The following is a 21413-nucleotide window of genomic DNA, read 5'->3' on the forward strand; positions in this document are numbered from 1 at the left end:
ACGAGTGACGCCATTAGTACGCGCCGGCCTCAGCAAAGGCCCCCTGCATGTGTGTTCACGTTTCTGGACCCGGGAAGGGTCAGTGAAGGAATGAGGAGACCTAATATTTTGCTTACTGGTAAGAGAAAAGGGGGTGGATCAAGTAATCTTCTGTTTTCGTAATATGAAAACAGGGGTACGTGTCTATCTAAAATCCAAGTTGCTTTACGTTTACATTTGTTCATCTTTTAGAGGGCTGTATGTTATTACTTTTAGTCAGTGCTGTACGATTTGAGTCTAGTGGCACCTTAGAGACCAACAAGATTTTTAGTGTATAAGCTTTCGAGAGTCAAAGCTCCCCTCTTCAGATACAGGAAAGAGATCCCTGAGTCTATATCCTAGTCAGGAACGGGGCGGGGGACAAACGAGAATCAGGATGTGAAGGTACAGTGCAGCTTGAGTAGAGATGCTATTAGCATGTGCAGTGAGATAAGAATCCTGTCTCTGTTCAGCCCCAGGGAATCCGTTGCTCTGAACTTGTAAATAAACTCAGGTTCAGCAATCTCTCGTTGTAGAGCCTTAAAGCTTATTTGTTTGAGGATAGCCTCTTTTAGGTCAGCAATGGAATATCTTGGCAGATTAAAATGTTCTCCCACTGTTTTTTTGTGTTGTTATTTTTCCTGAAACGATTGGTCAGTGCTATTTCTTTTTGCCATATTTCTCTTTTTAGGCACCCCAGGTGTTGGGAAAACCACATTAGGCAAAGAACTTGCAGCAAAAACAAATTTTATTTACCTTAATGTTGGTGATTTGGCCAAAGAAGGTAAGTTTTGTGATATGTAAACTATGGGTATATTTTGCATATTATTATGCTGTGAAGAATGTGTTGTCTTAGTCATGTTCTCTTTAATCAAAAATCTGGTGCTATTTAATTTGCTATTTAATTTGATTTGGAATTGGGGGTGAGCAACCTAGTGGCCAAATTTATGGATGATATCATTATTCAGGATGGCAGAGACCAAGGCAAATTGTGAAGTGTTACAAGAGGATTTATTTAAATTGGGTGAGTGGGCAACAGCATGACAAATGAAGGTCAGGTGTTGATAAAATCCCAAATTCAAATATATATTGATGGGTTCTGAACTGGCTCCAATAGAGGGGGGGTGGATTTGGGGGTTATAGTGGATAGGTCAATGAAGATGTTAATTTGGTGTGTGGCAGTAGTGGAAAAGGCAAACTTCATGTTGTGAATTATTAGAAAAGGGATTGAGAATAAAATGACCAATATTGTAATATCCTTGTATAGACCAATGATATGTTAATACTTGAAAAATAGTTCTAGAAATCTTTTCTGATGCAGTTTTCTGTTGCAGCTTGTTCTGCATGCCAAATAAGTTCTCTGTTCCTAGTTCAATATTTTTATGTAATACCAAATAAAGTATATTGTGATGCTACAAGACAGTTATGCCAAAGAGTTCACTACCAATTTTTATCCAGTAACTCTGACATTATGGGCTGACTTATCACAGATTTTGTTCAATTGGGATCCGATCTAGCATATTTATTTGACTTGTTTTTAAGAAGGAAAAGAGAATGCTATTACTCCCAAATATGCAAGTACCAGATAACAACTTCAACTGCATGTGCTTCCTGTCCTTAACCAAGTTTCTTCATTGGTGTAATGGCTATTCTTGATCAGTGATTATTTGCATGCAAAATGTTTGAGAGACATAGTATAGCGTCTGAAAAGTAAGATTTCTGTTCTCTCCAAAGGCAACATTTAACTGCCCCTTAAAAGTTAACATGGAGTAGCCACTACACATTCTTGGCTTGAAGTAAAACAAAAGTAAACAGTAATAGTTTAATCTTCAACACAACATGTGAACATTAAAAACATGAAGTACTTTACTGCTTAGGTTAGCATGGAAATATGTTATATTTCTGTTTTTGTGTGTTTTCTATGTATTTAAAAATAGAATAATAAAAAGAACACTAAAAAAGTGAACTAGTTTACTGCTAGAGTTGGTATGGAAGTAAACCACCCCATTTAACAGGTATCTCAATCCATATCCTTTGATGTTAATGCATGAAACAGAACCTAAGATCTTACATACACCTTAGATGGAGTTAGTCTTATTTAACTCAGTGGGACTCATTTCTGAGTAAAAATGCATAGGATTGGGTTGCTTGAAGAGTTGTGAGCATATTCTGTCTGAACAAGTTGTTGCTATAAAATTCTATTCAGGGGTTTCATAATGATAGTCCCTGATTTCTTCTTTTTTACTCAGGGCAATTATATGAAGGTTTTGATGAAGAATATGAATGCCCAGTTCTGGATGAAGATCGGGTGAGTTTGTCTCCAAAGTTAAGCACAGTTTGGGTTTTGTTTTGGTTGCAACCCGCCCCCCCCCATGTTTTTAGAATTTCTTTATCTGATTTTTTTCCTTTTAGGTAATTGACGAACTGGAAGAGAAGATGACTGATGGTGGTGTTATAGTTGATTATCACAGCTGTGATTTCTTTCCTGAACGCTGGTTTAATATTGTATTTGTACTTCGTACTGAAAACTCTTTCCTGTATGACAGATTAGAAAGCAGGTAAATTGTTGCAGAAAATGGAATTCTGTGCTGTGATTAAGTTTAAAGCTCTCATACATGATTTCTTGTGTTGCAACCAATAACCTTCTGTCCAGGCAATCATTATAAAGGTTGATCTTAAGAAGTCATAGACTTCTATTCATCTTCCTAATACTGGATTATTAATATACTAGAAGAAGGTGCGCCAGGACAATGATTCTAGATTTTGTATAGCATTGTCATACTGTTAGAGTCTTTGCATCCATTTTATATTTTATTAACATACATATATAATACATTTAACATTGATTAACTTTAAAGAACATTTTAAAAGATTATTTTAATTCTACATAGATAATTTTCATAGTCAGCTTACCCTAGGAAAACAAGGCGAAGACCTTCAATATTGAAGATCTTTCTCCATGCATCTGACGAAGACAACTGTGGTTCTCAAAAGCTTGTGCTACAAAAAGTTTAGTCTTAAAGGTGCTACCGGACTCTTTACTATTTTTCAATATTGAAGAAGCTTTTTTTCTATTGAGTTTTTAAAAGCTTATTTCATATCTAAATCAACTGTACCATTGCATAAGTACATGTTTTTAAGTAACTGATTATTTTATAAACTCCAAACTTGTTACAAAATTACCTGTTCTTGTACATTCTCAGATAAATCCATTGCATATATGTGTATACCATGTTAACCCGTTGTTATTGCTTTCAGTCATTACAATACATCAGAAATAATTATTACAAATTCCACATGAATTGTCTGGCTATTAATCAATAAATCATGTATTTGAATTATATCTTCTGTTCTTGATTAGGTTTGTCCTTATTAATTTCCTGACACTCCTTCCATCTGGACAATATCCTTGTATTCCTTTCATCTGTTGATATAAACCAGATCAGTTTCTGAACTGCCTCAAGGCTGTACTGGCTTCAGACCACTTACTGTTTGTAAATACTAAGTATTTATTGAAACCTTCTGTACTTTGATTATGGTCCGAAGAATTTTGCTAGCCTGGCCCAGCAATTCTGCTTGTTATCTTTAGCTAAATCTGTGAAGCTTACCTAAACTACTTCCAAAACTCTCTTATGTATTTTTGTTTTTTAATTCTTGTTTATTTTTTCCCTAGGGGATATAAAGGAAAAAAACTTCAGGACAACATTCAGTGTGAGATATTTCAGACTATTTATGAAGAAGCTATGTCATCTTATAAGGAAGAAATTGTACACCAGTTGCCCAGCAATACTCCAGAAGACATGGAGCAGAATTTAGATCAGATCATACAGTGGATTGAACAATGGATAAAAGATAACAACTGAAAGTTACTGGGATAATAATAAAAAGCTTTATGAAATAAAATTTAGTTTTGCATAGATAAATTAACTGATGCTTCAGTCACTGAGGAAACTGTAATAGCTACCTCTGTAAGAAAATTAAAAAATGATGGACATTTGAGGGCCAACAGACTCATGTTGCATTCATTTCAATGTTACACTCATTTCATAAGTAATGTACTTTGGAAATTATAATCCTATATAGAGTTATTCAGGTCTAAGCCTACTGATTTCAGTTTGCATTGTTAGTTGTTTAAGCATGTGATCCTTTTGATGTTTTTTTAAAAAATCTGGGTCAGTTTCTAAATACCTTGTTTGAAGACAGCTTTGAAAAAAATGAATTAACAAAACCCAGCTTTCTCAGAAACAGAGGCTGACGGGGGGCGTGGCGTCGCGGGCTCAGGGATGGATGCGTGCTGAGGAAGCTCTGCTCCTCCCAACCCCCAAACCTCCAAATTGGACGACATAACCATATTTCTAATAGCTATATTATGAAAAATCGCACTGCTATAAAGAAGAAAATTGAACTGGGAGCTGTAAAAAACCTGCAACCGCTTTTCTCAGCCCCAAGAAAAGAAACTCAAGGCGGGAAAGAAGCAAAGGAGAGATCAAAGATGGCGGACGGAACTCCCTCGTTCGTGAGTGAAACGGTATGCAATTCAGAGGTGGTCTTAGACCCTCAACAAATTAAAATCCGACATCGTGGTTCATATATCTAAAATGCTTGCCCCCCTAACGGCACAATTAGCAGATATTAAAATGGACTTACAGGCAACGAGTCTAAAAGCAGACAGAGCTCTAGACGTAAGTTCTACCACACAGATGGAGGTGGGAAAAATACACGATATTATCATTAACCAACAAGAAAGAATAATTAACCTAGGAATTCAAGCAAGGCAACATCATCTGAAACTGAGGGGAATAAATGACCCTATTTTGCTGAATGAAGATTTAATACCTACACTTACAAATTGGCTTGCAAAACACCTTGAACTAGAGGAAAGGGCAACCCCCATTATTACAAAAGCATATAGAATTGGAACACCCAAGCAGCACATAAACAGATCGATGCCAAGGGACATCATCATAGAGATACCTGATCAAAAAATAAAAAGGAAAAAAATGGAAACATCAAAAATATCAGGATCGATACTGTTCAATGGCACCCCAGTGCAAATATATGCAGACTTACCGAGGGAGGCCTTACAAATAAGGAAAGAGCTGAAACCTATTACAGACGCCCTGAGAAGAGCAAATGTCAGATATAAATGGTTAAACCACATTAAAATCTTAGTGATCCTGAATGGAAAACATCACGTCGCGACGGATCTAAGCACAGGAACAGAACTATTACACAACATCGGGGTGGAAGAACCCATGGAAACAAGCAAGCAAAATCAGAAGAGGAAATCAACGGACTTGCTCTCTCCCCAAAAAGGGAGCAAAATCCCGATATGGAATGCCTAATGGAAGGTGGAAGACAAACTGACTCAAACTACTGAACAACTTATGGTTATGTCTTTTATGCTATGTACTATACATTGGAGGTTGGGGGGGGGATTGAGGGTCTCAGTACTGCTCCTCATATATAGAACTTTTCACTTGGGAATTTAGTTTCCAAAACTGTGGCGTGAATATAACGGCCCAGTTTGTAAGTTCTATAAAGCAATTAGAAACCGACAGTTGATTGTTAAAGGTGTTTAAGTTTACTAAGGAAAATTATAGTGCTAGTTGATATTCTAGGGGTAAGGGGAGGAGAGGGGGGAAGTTTGTGACTTGTATTTACTCTCATAAAAAATTTAATACTAAGAGGAAGGGGGGGAGGATTGTACAATTTAATCTAACATAGAAATAGCAAGATTCTAAAGACAAACAAGTATATTCACAAGTTTAAAAAGTGGTTAAAAGTGTTAAAGTTGATTAGGAAATTCATAAAGTTACTTGATATTCTAGGGGTAAGGGAGTGGGGAGGGGAGGGGGGACCTTTGAGGCTTGTATTCATTCTTACTGGAAGTTTTATACTAAGGGAAGGGGGGAGTGTTGTACAGGATAGTTTAGTGCAGGAGGTAGTAAAATCCTAAAGGAACGTAAAATAAAAGAAAGGATAACATTGTTTTTGAAACTGTGGGAAATAAAAAAGGATAAAAATACAGAAGCAAGCAAGGTTGATCAATAAGGTATTTATCTAGGGACAAGATTCAAGGTTTGGCTGTACGTATATTGATAGTATGTAAACTTGTAAAATTATATAAAGTAATATATTGTAAGCTCATCGCTGCTGATAATATTACAGGAATTCTGAAACGATATTTTAGTGCAACAGTAGAAATTTAATTAGTATAATATGGCTTCCAAATTTAAAGCAACTACTCTGAATGTAAGAGGTTTGGGAAACCCTATTAAAAGACGAAGAGTGATATCAATGTTAGCTAAGACCAACTCTCAAATAATCTTTCTACAAGAAACTCATGCTAGAAACGATGTTCCATGCCTACTAAAAGCAAGCTGGATTCAATCCCAATATTGTGCAGCAGGTAACTCTAAGTCAAGGGGGGTGGCAATAATACTAGCCAAAGGTCTTCCTTTCCAACACAAAAAACCTCTTAAAGACCCTAAAGGAAGATACATTTTCGTGAAAGGTTTACTGGGGAATCAACCTTATACCTTGGCATCTATATATGCCCCCAATAGTCAACAACTGAACTTCATAGAAGAAACTTTAGATAAAATTGGAAAATTTCAGGAAGGTCATCTCATACTGGGGGGGGGGGGGCCTAAATTACATAATGGATTATAAGTGGGACAAATCAAATTTTGGGAAAAGTTCCACTCAGAAACATAGTAAAACCAAACTGTTACCCATAATAATGAAGCATAAAATTATATGGAGACAACTACACGAAGGGGAAAGAGATTATACGTACTATTCCCAAAGACACAACTCATACACTAGAATTGATTTCATATTGATCTCTAATTCACTGGTTGATCAAGTGACTGATTCAGATATTGGTTCAAGCACATGCTCTGATCATTCTTGGGTCAATGTGTTAATAACAGCAGAACCACATATTCAAGGCTCTAAACAATGGTGTCTGCCTAAGCATTTGATTTATAACCAACAGTCAGCTGAAGAAATAGGTAAAATACTAAAAAGGACCATAGATGAGAATATGTCAAAAGAAATAGGGGCTAGCACTCTTTGGGACACGATCAAGACTGTGGCTAGAGGTCATATTATAGCTTTGTCATCAAAAATAAAGAAAACATGAAGAACAGGAAGGAATTAGAAGAGCCCATTAAAACATTGGAGGATAAACATAAACTAACAGGAAATAAAAAGACATACATGGCTCTAACGGCTCAACGTAAAATCTTGGAGACACTAGAAACAAATAAAGTACATAGAAGTTTAATTAAGACCAAGCAAAGGTACTGGTTTAATACTCCAAAAGCTTTAAGGACCCTATCGAAAAAAATAAAGCAGAGGAACACTCAGAATGATATCCATCTTCTTCAAGATGTAAACAAGGTTAAATTTCACGATTCCAAATAAATTCTAAAAAATTTTAGGGAATTTTACACGAACTTGTACTCATCAACAAACCCTAATCAATCTAAAATCATGGAGTTCTTACAATCCCTCAAAAATGTCAAAAAATTAGAAAGTTGCCATAGGACTCTCTTAGACAAATCTGTCTCTTTGCAGGAAACATTAGAAGCAATCAATTTGGCAAAAAATAACAAAGCTACGGGACCGGATGGTTATCCATCAGAGTTCTATAAAAAATATGCAGTTCTATTAGCTCAACACTTAACCAATGCATGCAATGTAGTTTTGAATGAATGTAAAATGCCCCCTACTTGGAACATGGCTGACATTATCGTAATACATAAACAAGGGAAAGACCCATTAAATGCAGAATCATATAGACCGATATCACTGCTCAACCATGATTATAAAGTATTCACATCCATTCTAGTCCGGCGTCTAAACTCATTCATAAACAATTATATCCACCCCAACTAGGCAGGTTTTATCCCAAAAAGAGAAATCACAGATAATATCTATAAAACTCTGTCTTTGACAGAACATTGCAAAAACAACATAACTGAAGCCTTATTTTTGTCTTTAGACATTCAAAAAGCTTTTGACTCTGTGGAGAAAAATTACCTGAGTAGCACCCTCCAATTTTTTGGATTTGGAGAAAAAATTTTGAATGCTGTAGGGGCTATATACTCACACACCTCGGCCAACATCAAAATTAATGGGTTACGATCAGAGAAAATTGTAATAAATAGAGGTACCAGACAGGGTTGCCCGCTATCTCCCATACTTTTTGCAATTGCCTTAGAACCATTTGCAATAGCATTAAGGGAAAACATGGACATTCATGGTATTCCCATTAAAAACGACTCCCTTAAAATATCCCTCTTTGCGGATGACATGCTTATCTATCTATCACATCCAGTAAATTCTCTGAAACATCTTCACCCCTTATTATCGGAATTTGGTAGTATCTCTGGCCTGTTGGTTAATCAATCAAAATCTCAAATTCTCCCCATAAATATAACTAAAAATTTAGAAGATCAAATTGGCACACAGTATAAATTCCAATGGGCATCAAAATATCTAACTTATCTTGGCATTAATATTTCCTCCAATTTAAATGACCTTATTAAATTAAACCATCAAAGGGTAGAAAAACAGATCAAGATTGAAATCTCTAATTGGAACAAATTACAACTTAGCTGGTTTGACAGATACCAACTAATAAAAGCATTCATTTTACCCAAATTTCTCTTCATTTTTAGGGCAATTCCAGTGGTAATTCCCATAACTCTAATCACTCAATGGCAGACATTAATTAATAGCTTTCTATGGCAAAATAAACACCCCAGGATTCCATTCTCCACACTACGTCGGAAATCTAGAGATGATGGTTTTAATTTCCCAGACCTCAACCTATACCAAACAGCAATCAGGCTTTTCAATTTACTTCAACTTATCTCCGTAAATAATACAGCAGGCTGGGTCACCCTTTTCAAGACTCTTATAGACACATACACTATTAACGATCTAATGTGGAATAAGCAAACAAATAGACCCAATAGCATTCATAATAATAGGTTTTTATTAGCAATACTGAATTCATGGGATAAATATAAAAATAAACTTGTTCCAGACATATCCAGATTCTCTTCCTTCATAAATCAAACCTGGTTTTCTCCAGGTAAAGATCCAGTTTTCCAAAACATTTTTCAACAGGCCAACTTGACAAGATTAATTGACTTAGCTTCACCTGCTGGTCTGCTGGGAAAATTAGAATTAGAACATAAACTGAAACAAAAACTGTTATGGTTCAGATATCTACAGGTTAAAAGCATGTCAGAACAAATAGGTCTGAAGTCAATAATGAAAGAACCATTGACAGAATTTGAAATGGTGCTACAATGCAAAAAAAAGGGAATGATATCGATACTTTATTCCATCCTTCTAAACACGGTGAACAAAAAACAGATTTCATGTCAATCCAGCTGGGCCAAAGACAATAAGGTAGACCAATCTATGGAAACCTGGAAAAAAAATTGGACATCAGACATTTTCAAGTCAAATGTTATTTCAGCTAAGTTACAATCTTTTAAGATTGTGCACAGGTGGTATCTTACCCCTAAGAGAATATCACATATATACCCATTGGCTTCCCCACAGTGCTGGAAGAAATGTGGAGAGGTAGGAACGTTCGCCCACTGTTGGTGGGAATGTGCAATTATTAAAAATTATTGGGGTAAAGTGCTTGAAGAAATCAGAGAAATAACAGGGTATATAATCCCGTTAGACCCCAAGATTATCTTCTTGAATCAGTGGGGTAATTTACCTATACCTAAAATTAGGAGAGAACTGATTACATCTTTTCTCGTAGTAGCAAAGAATGAGATAGCTTTGGTTTGGAAGAAAAACTCAGCTCCTTTAATTGAAGCATGGTTGGAAAAAGTGTGGAACTATTTCATTGTGGAAAAAACACATAACGACCTCTATGTAGCGGAGAAGTTTCCGGTGAGCTCTAACTTTGCGGAGAAATGGTTCCTGTTTTTTGAACATGTTGAAAAACATAACATTCAGCCGAAATCAAAAATCCTTCAAACGATAACTCTGTCCAAGGGTTTTACACTGTAAGGTTCCACAATGTACATAACTTTGTTGGCATGTGCTTACTCTCCTTCTGTAACAGAATTCCATGACTTGAATTGATTGTTTGTTTGTTGTACATGTTCAAGTTTGTATGTTGTAATTGTTTTATTTCAATAAAAAGTTAAAAAAGAAAAAAGAAAAAAAGAAACAGAGGCTGACAACTTTTCTGTCTCTGTACACGTTTTGTATCAGTATCAGTAGAAAAGAGAAGAGTCCAGTAGACTAACAAAATATATCAGTATGATATATGAGTATGATTGCAATAGGACTTGAAATTTATGAAAGTAATCCAGATGGTTAATTTGTTGGTGATTAGTAATATTCAGTGGATTTGTGTGGGATTTTTTCTTGTTCTAAATCATAGAAGTGAACACTAGGCAACTTTCTGCTGTGGGGAAAAGGTGATAGAAGTATTCTTATTGTTGAATTTTGATGTTATTCACAAACATTGACCTCTGTGCTGCTGCAACTTTAGTGATATTTTGCAGGATTTAGTAACAGGTGGATGACTTGGATATTCCTCCTACATAAATTCAGTAACTCAAAAAATGACTGCTGGTATTGCTTATAACACTTTTTTCTACTCTTCTCTCCACAAACTTACCTCACAATTTTTCTCAGATCTCATGAGCATAGACTCATTCTAAGTGAAGTTATTTGCTATTGTCTGAATATAGATTTATCCTCCTAAGGGTTAGCAGTTAAGCTTTTTGGACAATACAACGTAAACTGCTTAGGTCAGTATACTTGTATTGAAATCATTAGAATTGATCAGACTTCTCACAGACAAAATACAAGTATGTGTTTTGTTTGTCACATATGATAGTATATGTATAGGATTTGTAGGATTTCTTACATAAAAGTGATTATGTATTTCATTTGTAATCTTGTAAAAACTAAGTGCAAAGTTGTCATATGTGAAAAGATTCAGTGTACCTTGTCAGTATTAGGCAAAAATTTTTGCAGTGGTCTAGTTCTTCCATGTGAAGAATATTTACATTCATCTCCTGTGAATATGTTTTGGGGTGCATCTAATTGTTTTCATTTAGGAAAGTTCAATTTGTATTAACCTTGTAAACTTTATATTAGAAAACAGCTGTCTTTCACTTTTTGTGAAAAATTGTTTCCAACAGTTCTAAACTATCTTTAAAAAATAGCTTCTGTATAAGATGCAGCAGTATCTGAAGAAGAAAGAAAATGTTGCAAACTTTCATTAGTTTCTGTACATTGAGTTGAGGTAGTCTCAAAGGCCTGTTTTTAAATACAGTGCAATCATAAAAGTTGCAGTAGACCATTCGTAGTCTTGTATTTAAGTGGAGTTTTAATTGGGAGTGCATTTGTCAGGACATCTGTTCAGACTGCACATTTTGAATGTATTCCCATTAGGGAAATCATTGTTATCTCTTTTGGCCCTGTACTTTCACAGCAGATTATCTAAGGGCGTGATTGCATGTTGTCGTCTTTCTTTTTTTTTTTCAAATAGTATTTTATTTGGATTTTTGAATTCGAATAACAGCAGTAACTACAACAGCAATAAACAATTCCGTGCAATGATTGTATACATTGACACACATGCCCTTTAATATTTTGATTGCTGTTGGTACATTTTAATGTATCAATTTTAATGTACAAAAATGCTTTATAGAGACATGGCTGTGTGTGTAAAGTGCTATCAAGTCACAGCTGACTTATAACTATATCACTGGATTTTCAAGGCAGGAGACGAACAGAGGTGGTTTGCCATTGTCTGCCTCTGCATAGCAACCATGGACTACTTTGGTTAGTACTTTGGTGGTCTCCCATCCCAGGACTAACTAGGGTTGACTCTGCTTAGGTTCTGAGAGCTGATGACATTAGGCTACTTTGGGCTATTCAGGTTGGGGTGATATGACACTACTTGTCTTATTTTATAGATAATGAACTGAGAACAATTTTACATCCAGTGAAGTGCCAACATCAATAAGAGTGCTAGAGAGGAGTTTAATTAACAGATTGCTCTCACTACATCCAACAGCCACAAGGACTAAGAGTTCCAAGAATTGAAGTCTACAGCAACAGAGGCAGAAACACAAGGGCGACTGGAAGAGTCATTGAGAAACATCTGCCCCCACTTTGTGCTTAACATTTGCTATTTACTGCAGTTGAGGAGAGCAGAACCAGGGGGGTATAATAAATGTATTTTTATTTTTATATCTGATCATTCTCTTGTATGTATAAATCAGCCTCATGGCAGAAAGCCTGGGGGGAGAAAATCACTAAGAGATGAACAATGCCTAAAGCACTTCATTTTTGTTACAGCTCACTAAACTCTAGTAACCTGACCATAGTCCAATAACCTGACTATATGCAGAACTGAATTATTCAAGAGGGTTTTTTACTCTGATAGGAGGGCAGTAGTGTAAGGAAGCGGTCTCAACGAGATGAGTAAGTAAAAGGATAGGGACTATAGAGTTTACTTCAACGTACTGTCGCTGTAAGTATAATCCTACTGGATAGATTCTATATGTTTAATATGCTTAGAATTGCTTGAGCTTAGCATTTCTTCAACTCTGTATTAGATTCTAGTTTTAAAGCTGCATAGTTCATATTTGCATTTATGTAACCTGTTTGAAATTGTACTGAGTCGCACTGTGTAATCCACCTTGAGTCTCAGCGAGAAAGGTGGACTATAAATAACGTAAATAAATAAATAGTTTCTAGTGAACAATTTTTTTCCGGAGACTCAAGCTGAAAACCTCACATTGTCCTGCTTCTGGGAGAGACACGAGAGAGACGCAGTTCTACCCTGTTGCATATACATAAAATATTGTGAAGTCTGTTAAGCGCGATGAAGCATCCGGAAAAAAAATGCAGAAAGTAATTACTGTTTGTTTTCTTGGAATACAAACGGTGATCTTCACCGATGTTGGTCCGTCATTCATGCATTTCCCTGGCTTGGGCTGCTTTAAGAGAGTCTCTGAAGCAGAGGCGCTGCTAGTGAGGCCGGCAAGTTGAGGTGGATGCATCCCCCCCCCCTTTTCACCGCCTCTTGGCGGTGCAGGCGGGGAAGACGCGTCCGGGTAATGGGAATGGATGATAAAATAAGTTGTGCCTGTGTGTATATTTTGATCTAACTACAGAAAAGGCGGGCTTGGACCCAGGCAGACGGCCAGGAAGGTCCTGCCCTTGAGGGGCGGGACTGAGACGGGCTAGGCAAACAGGAGCAGGGCTGGCCAAAGAGGAAGCGGTGGCAATAGCGTGAGCCAGGTGGGGGAGAGGGGGAAAAGGTAGCGGACGTGGCTCGTGTGAAGAGGCGGGTGAGCGGGTGCGCCGGACAGAGGGGCTAAGCGCTGTGGAAAAGACGCGTATGTAGTTGAAAAAGGTCGGGGAGGCCTTTGTGGGTTGGGGAACGGTTAGCCTCCGGGGCAGCTTGCTCGGGCCTCATGTTGTGCATCCTGTACACCCTCTGAGAAGCTTTTGGTTAGGGCGCTACTTGCTTGCCACTTGCTTTTGACCTACCTGCACAGAGAGAACCAATAGATATAAAGTGATGATGATAGCAGCGTTGGGTTAAAATTGCACCTGTTGAATTTACCAGAAATAAATGCGATAGGCTTGAAATTAGTTCCTTGGCGTTTGTGAAACTGTCAAGTAGCTGTAGCGAGGGAATCCATAATATTTTTACCTGGCAATAAGGAAGCTTAATAATGTGAGAAGAATCACCATCGAATTAGGCCAGGACTTTCTCTGTCTGTTCATTCAACCTTGCACAGAAATAGAAGGATTTTATTTTAGATGTTTAAAAAATTATAATATGTTATTCTAATGAGCAATGAATAGCAGGCAAAGCTTTGTGTACTGCTGATAAGTTTTTAACTTTCTGTTTGCTGTCTCTTTCACTTCATGAGTATGCATTACTCTGTATGGAGTCTGCTGTAAATGTGTGGAGGAATAACTTGTTAGTAATGTTTTATATGTGCATTCAGTCTGTTATTTATCATATCTATTCCCATAGAGTAATGTTTGCATGAATGAGAGAAAAGGTATCAGTTTTTCTTACTTAACCTTCTAGAATACTTGACTGTGAATTGCATTAATGTCATATTGTTTGGTGAGATTGGAATAGCTGGTGAAAGAAGCTACTAGAAGCATAGAGGAGAAGACTCTATCCTTCCCCATCCTACTGGGATGAAGAAATTCCAAGGAAGAGTTATCTATTTTGGTCTAACATAAACACACAGATCCCTTCTCTTCTGGAATTAAGCTGCCCTTGGTTTTTCAAATACTCTTTCCCCAGAAAAACTGTTGAAGAAGTAACTGTTTATTTAGTATGTGTGAATTTCCTGGAATGAGTGTAGATTTTTTTCAGCGTTAACTAAGCATAACTTTCATACAGATGTAATGCAGATACATTATTAAGGCAGTGTAAATGTAACATATCTGACCATGATTTTCTTCTGGTTTGACAAGGGTGAGCAAATGTAAACAGTACATATTTAATATTTGTAAAAAGTTACCTTTACGTTTGGTTTAATAAAACATCTGAAAATTCTGAATTAATTTCAGTGACCCAAAACGATTAAGCACATCATGTTCCTTATGAACCTGTATATATATTATACTTGCTTATACATAGCCATTGGACATTCTGTATTTCCATTTTAAAAGTCTGTAATAAAATATTTTAAAATGATTAAGAAGTACCAGCATAGGTACTTATGTAGGTATGTTTAAGGAGAGCATGCCTTTTGTAGTATTCATACAAGTTTAAAATGTGAGAATACATAAAATTTTATTTGCCAAGGGTATCACATGCAGTAAAGTTATGAAGGGATATCACGGAGTTTTTAAAAAATACTATTCTGCTTCCCACAGTAAAAATATCCATATTTTCATGTGTTTTAGAAAGGGGAAGTACAATTGCTATTCCTTCAACAGATAACAGCCATTTCAGGAGTTAGTGTATTAAAGTATCTTTGGTGTGTGTGTGTGTGTGTTTATGTGAAGTCATTTTTATGAACACCACGTTCTAAACGGCTTTAATTTTTTAATAGCGGTTTTTGTATAAACCACTACCACTTCTTACAGTTTAGGTGATAATACTCGTGGTGTTGCTGATATGTAAAATGTTTCATATATAAAACTTCATACAAAAGCCTTTTTCTATGTTAAGACAATACAAATAATGGCTTCCTGTTAATGCAGTTTGCTAATCATTTAAACATTCAGTTTCTTTGAAAAGGCATTATTAATGACTGAATTCTGTTTAGAAACTTGGAAAGCCATAACACATGAATGACTGGCACCTGATCTAGATTTGACATAGATCTTGATTTTTTAAATGTTATTTTATTGAATTTATATTCTGCTCTCCTGCAAGCGGGCTCAGAGCGGATCACAGTAATATAATAAATACAATAAAATATGGTAATGTAAATTAAAACATCAGTCAGTAAAATAATCCATTAACACACCTTGCACATGTTGCACAATCCATCAGACATTTACAAATCTGTGGGGTTGGGTGGGCAATTATCAGATGGAGACAAAATCTGGGAGGACAATGCCCCCTTATGGCAGGAGCCAGGTTTGGTGGTCCACTGGCCTCAACCACCATATGCCTGATGGAACATCTCTGCTTGTAGGCCTGGTGGAAGGATAGAAAATCCAACTGGGCCTGAGTTGCCACACAGAGTTCTACCAGGTTGGTGATAAAGCCCTGGCCCTAGTTGAGGCAAGGCAAATCTTAGGGCCAGGGACCACCAGTAGATGTTTGTCTGCCAAATGGAGCAGCCTCCAGGGAGCATATGGTGAGAGGCAGTCCCGCACGTGTAACTTCTGTAACACCTGGATTGTAATCTAAACAATACTTTTTTCTTTTGCTTTTTACTTTTAAATTAAACTTTGTGGCAGATGTATTTCTACTAGCAAGGCATAAGATTGCACTGATATGGTTGTGTGTTCTTAAATAAATTTTACTTTCCATTCATTTGAAACAAATGTGTGTTAATTGTGGGTTCATTGTACTAATTGTTTCACATACCTAGATAATCTTGTGAACAAGCCTGGATTATTTAAACAAATGTTATCACCAGGTTTCTCATGTACAAGATTACCTAGGTATGTGAAACAAGGTTTTTACTGCTGGCTCAAATGTTGGGAAATGCTAAAGTTTGTTTATTTTATCTTTTTTTAAAATTATAATTACTATGTTATTCAGCGTGGCTTTTATCTGAAGATACTTTTTTTTCTTTTGGGAAATAGACATACCCATTTAGAAACAAGAAACTTCTAATATTACCAATGAGTGAAGCAGACTTATTCCATAACCAACTGGAAGAGGCCTCAGAAGGTGATGATGATGACATGGCATGTGGAGACCTAGGAAATGGACTTATTAGAAGTCAGAATGATATTTATGAAGTAGAAGGAGTAAATGCATACCCAATTAAGCCTAGAAAGGGTTCAGCAAGAAAAAGCTTCAGTTTTTTTATGCTGCCAAACAAAGGGGAAGAACATGATGCAGCAGTTTTTCGTTGCTCAAGATGTAATTGTTTGAATGACATATCAGTCAGAAAGTGTGGAATGAATGGATTTACAGCCTGCAGCAGACAAAACAGCTCAGGTAAGACTTAACATTGGGGATAGGGTTGCCAAATCCAAGTTGGGAAACTCCTGGACACTTGGGAGTAGAGCCAGGGAAGGGCAGAGTTTGGGGAGGGGGAGGGACCTCAGCAGGAATGTGATGCTATAGAGTCTGCTCTTCAAAGCTGCCATTTCCTCCAAAGGAACTGATCTCTAGTCTGGAGATAAATTGTAATTCCAGGAAACTCCAGGCCCTACCTGGAAGCTGTAGCCCTACTTGGGACCTTACAGTACTTTTAATGCATAAAATGAACGACATTGAAATGCAGACAGATTTCAGTCATATCATCACCAATGAGAGGCTTGGTAATTATGTTAGTTCCACAGAATAATAACTATGGACCAAGTCAAGAGAGGTCTAATAGCTGTTCTTCAAGATATTGTCTGAGAAACTAATTATGCTAAGACTGGCAACTCCAGTTTGGGAAATTCTTGAGATTTGGAAGTGGTACTTAGGGTGCATGGAGTTTGGGGAGGGGAGAAAGCTTAGCAAGGATGTGATGCAGTAGAATCTGCTCTTTGAAACTGCCATTTTGTCCAGGACAGTAAAGAGTCCAGGATAGTAAAGTTTTGCATCTGATGAAGAGAGCTGTGATTCTCGAAAGCTTATGCTACAATAAAGTTGGTTAGTCTTAAGGGTGCTACTGGACTCTTTATTATTTTTGCAACTACAGACTAACACGGCTAACTCCTCTGGATTTTGTCCAAGGGTACTGATCTCTGTAATCCAGAGAGTAGATGTAATTCAGGAGAACTCCATGCCTAAACTTAGGTTGGTAATCATAATTAATAAATAAAATAATTTATACTGAAATGAGGAATATAGGAAACTGGACTGCATTAATGCATCACAGCAAACCTCTGTTTGTTTATAATATACATAGATGCAGCTTGTTGCTTTGTATACATACTGTCAGGCCTTTGTGCACATGACACAATGGGAAGCTTTTTGGATTGTGAAGACTTGAATCTAAAGAGTCCTAATTTAATTCCAAATTATTCCTGACAAGACCAATGCGCTACTGGTGGGGGAAAGGTCTGACCAAGGAAATGGGTTATTGCCTGTTCTAGATAGTGTTGCATTCCCCTAAAGGAGCAGGTTCATAGCTTGGGGTGCCGCTGGACCCAGCCTCTTGTTGGATAAACAGGTGGAAACAGCTGCCAGGGGTACCTTTCACTAGCTTTGGCTGGTGAGCCAGCTGTGGCCCTTCCTGGGCAGGAAAAATCTTGTCACTCTAGTAGATGCCCTGTTAACATGTAGATTACATTACTGCAATGTGCTCTGCGTGGGACTGCCCTTGAAGACTGTCTGGAAGCTACAGTCAGTACAGAATGCTGCAGCCAGAATGCTGACTTAAATATCTTGTATTTAACTCTTGGCTTTCCCCCCTGCCGTATAAACTTAGAAATATCCTTTTGAAATTGTTTAAATGGTATATCAGTTTGTCTGAAAAAAAACCCGCATTCTAGGTAAAACATTCATCTTAATCACCAATATACTCCCCAACAGTGAAAGGTGCAATTTATCCCATCTTAACATACCTTTTGAAATTTCTTTCAATGTGTTATCATAATGTGTTATAAAAAAAACCCTGCTTTTAAAGTAGAAAAGAAGATAAAATATTTGGGTTTTATGTTGACAAACATGAATTATATGTCATTTCAAAATAAGTATGATAACACATTGAAAGAAATTAAAAGGTATGTTAAAGGGTTTTTTTACCTTTAACATACCTTTTAAAATTTCTTTCATCAATACTTCAATCCCCTTTACTCCAGACTTGTTCCATGTCCATTGGCTTCTAATTTGCTTCCAGGCCCAGTTCAAGGTGCTGCTTAAAGCTATAAATGGCTTGGGACTAGCATTCTTTAAGGACCACCTCCTCCCATATAAACCTACCTGATCATCTTTGGAGGTCCTGTTTTGGGTGCCTCTACCATCTGAGGCTAAACAACAACATTTGATTTATATACCGCTCTTCCGGACAATTCCCACTCAGAGCTATTTACAGAGTATTATCCCCACAACAATCACTTTGTGAGGTGGGTGGGGCTGAGAGGGCTCCAGAGAGCTGTGACTGATCCAAGATCACCCAGCTGGCTTCAAGTGGAGGAGTGGGGAATCAAACCCAGTTCTCCAGATTAGAGTTCTGCTGCTCTTAATCACTACACCGAACTGGTGGTAACTGGCAACCCAAGAAAGTGCCTTCTCAATAAAGGCACCAATAATTTAGAACTCCCTTCCCAGGGAGATTCGTCTGTTCCCCCCTCTATTGCTGTCTTCAGCCAGCTAGTGATGACTTTATTGTTTTGTTTGGCATGCCTCCAATAACTATTGGTTCTCCTCCCTGTTCTTTGTGTTGTATGTTTTTATTAAACAATTTTATACTTTTGAAAATGTTTTAATATTTGCTGCTTTGGGAACCCTATTTGGGTAGAAAGGCAGCATATAAATGTTTTAAAATAAACTTGTCATGACACCCAGATGAAGGCATGTGGACAAAGTAGGATATGTTTCTGCTCCAAAATTAGGATACTAATTTGAACAAATGAATTGATTATTTCATAAATATAGAGGCCGAAATAAGCAAACATTGTTTTGTAAAACAGCTAGTGGTTTCTTTTTCAGTTCTATTAATTTTTTTAAATAGCACAGTAAGTATTAAGTAGGGACATTATCCTATCAGTTTTAAACTAAAGGCACACAGAGAATTTAACTAAGATCTTGCTCTTTTTGTTGTGAATTATACAGAGTTGAACTCTGAAGGGTCAAATGAAGAATTAAGGCAGCATCTTCAAGAAGCTGTAGAAGTAAGTGCTGTAAGAATCTTATTTCTCTCAATAAGAAAACATAGGCATGTAGTTAAAAAACTGGACATACAGCCTTTGAGTTTTGTTAATGTGAAAACTGGTAGCCGAATACCCGAATTGGACCCAATCTGTAAAGATTCGGGATTTCTGAATTGGGACCAAAATGCTGGACCCGATTCGGAAATCCCGAATCAAAGCATTCATAATGCTTTGGGGCCGAGTTTAAAGGGCCTCTTTCCTTCCGCTTACAAGTGGCAGGGCCCTTTAAACATCCTCCCCAGCCCCACTTACCCTGGCCCTGCTGATGGTGGTGGAGGCAGCATCGGCAGCAGTGGTAGCTCTGACCCTCCCTGCCGCCCTGTGGGGAGGCGGAGAAAGCCCTTCCTGCCCCTCAAATGGCTGCCGAAGTGGCAGAGGAGCCAGCTTCTCTCAGAGGAGCCTGCCTCCTCAAATGGTGCGTTGGCAGATGAGCCGGCTCCAGGACGTCCTAGTTTCATGTGGGCCGCGGTGGCAGTAGAGGAGCTGGCTCCGGGCTGTCCCGGCCTTGTGTGGGCGGTAGTGGTGGCAGAGGAGCTGGCTCCACGCTGTCCTGGCCTTGTGTGTGCTGACGCCACCCAGCTGATCACCCTCCCCCTCTCCCTGCCAGCCAGGTAAATGGGTGGGGGGTAGAGGGGTTGACTCAGGGGGGGTGGGGGGTTGCTCCCCCTCACTTCAGTATGCTCCGAATCTTTATGGAGCATACCGTAGCATGTAAATACCAGAATTCTGGTATTTCTGAATCCCCCCCCCACTTTGGGTAAACCCGAGGTGAGAAACCCAAATCTTTTTGAGATGCACACCCCTAATAGTGAGCATGTGAGCCAGTAGGCTTCTGCGCACTCTTTGATTCACAATCTCTGGAGAAATTATTTCCCCCCCACGAAAAGCAATTAATCTTTCTATTTTTGTATCCATGCTTCAACTCAAAACAGCCATTCTATTAGACACAGTCCCTGGGTCATCAACTTCACGCGAATCAGATTCCTCTCTTAAGACTGACAACAAATCATCAAATGATAAACCCTTTTGATGTCTCAGATAAAGTACAAGACCCTTGTAACTAGGAGGGAGATCTTTTAAAATTGCTGCAATATCATCTTCGTTTTCTGGCACTTTCCCCAAATACTTCAATTGATTATAGATTCCCATGAGCCTTTTCAATTGAGCAGTCAGTGAATCACTTTCTCTCATTTTAAAATCATACAGTTGGCTTTTTAAGTACAGAGTTTTACTTGCCCTTCATATTTTTTTCTTTAAAAGTTCAAGCATAGCCTTTGCAGTTTCCAGGGTATCTCATGGCGAATTACTGAGCTCATAATTAAGGATTTTGCCAAACCATCTTGCTAAAGAAAATCAATCCTCTCTTGCCCATTTGCTGGGATTGCTATAGTCAGTACATCTAATGCTCCATGCGATTTAACTGATTTCTCAGGACACTTTGCCACCAGCTAAAACTGTCCTGGTTTAAACAGAGAAAACTAATTCCCCTTGGGCTAGAGTCATTGGGCTTCCATGTACTTACGTCCCTTTGGTTTGAAGAACTTGGACTGCTCATCTTGGAGTTTTAGGCAGTATTTTTTCAGGCAGGCTGAATCAGGCACACGAAGGATTAAAGGCTTCTTTCTGGGCTCAGTTGGAGCATCTTGGCTGCAGGCTTCTCTCTGTCGTTTGTATTCGAGGGTCTGCTGCTGCTGCAATTTTTGCAAATGCAAATCAGTTTAGGCAAAAGTTTGCCAGACGCTTCATCTGAGACATCTGCTGTCCTGATAGCAATCTGAAGACTGCAGGGAAAAAAGTGGTGGTTTTAAAATCCAAGCCTCTCTGCCTAATTAGCTTAGCATCTCTCTAAA

The 21413-nt window shown here is 37.8% G+C and overlaps 2 protein-coding genes across 2 annotated transcripts in view; both read left to right on the plus strand.

Annotated features, from left to right (window-relative positions):
- The first annotated feature begins 18 nt into the window (after positions 1 to 18).
- AK6 (adenylate kinase 6) lies at positions 19 to 4045 on the plus strand. Its single transcript, XM_054986733.1, has 5 exons — positions 19 to 118; positions 710 to 802; positions 2268 to 2326; positions 2431 to 2576; positions 3692 to 4045. Exons 1-5 carry the CDS (start codon positions 91 to 93, stop codon positions 3879 to 3881), a joined length of 516 nt encoding a protein of 171 aa, XP_054842708.1. The 5' UTR covers positions 19 to 90; the 3' UTR covers positions 3882 to 4045.
- Positions 4046 to 7164: 3119 nt separating this feature from the next.
- CCDC125 (coiled-coil domain containing 125) overlaps positions 7165 to 21413 on the plus strand; it is a 36362-nt gene continuing 22113 nt past the window's right edge. The window contains exons 1-4 of the mRNA XM_054987561.1: positions 7165 to 7419; positions 13282 to 13335; positions 16333 to 16693; positions 19466 to 19524. Coding sequence (XP_054843536.1) covers positions 7165 to 7419; positions 13282 to 13335; positions 16333 to 16693; positions 19466 to 19524 — 729 coding nt within the window. The remainder of the gene's footprint in view (positions 7420 to 13281; positions 13336 to 16332; positions 16694 to 19465; positions 19525 to 21413) is intronic.

This window comes from Eublepharis macularius, chromosome 8 (assembly GCF_028583425.1).
Source record: "Eublepharis macularius isolate TG4126 chromosome 8, MPM_Emac_v1.0, whole genome shotgun sequence".
NCBI classification, from domain to species: domain Eukaryota; kingdom Metazoa; phylum Chordata; class Lepidosauria; order Squamata; family Eublepharidae; genus Eublepharis; species Eublepharis macularius.

Excerpts from the sequence above, each read along its gene's own strand:
- AK6 (XM_054986733.1), top strand. The coding sequence starts at position 91 with ATGAGGAGACCTAATATTTTGCTTACTG. Across the intron at positions 119-709 it reads ACCTAATATTTTGCTTACTG|GCACCCCAGGTGTTGGGAAA; the intron begins GTAAGAGAAAAG and ends TTCTCTTTTTAG. Across the intron at positions 2,577-3,691 it reads TATGACAGATTAGAAAGCAG|GGGATATAAAGGAAAAAAAC; the intron begins GTAAATTGTTGC and ends TTTTTTCCCTAG.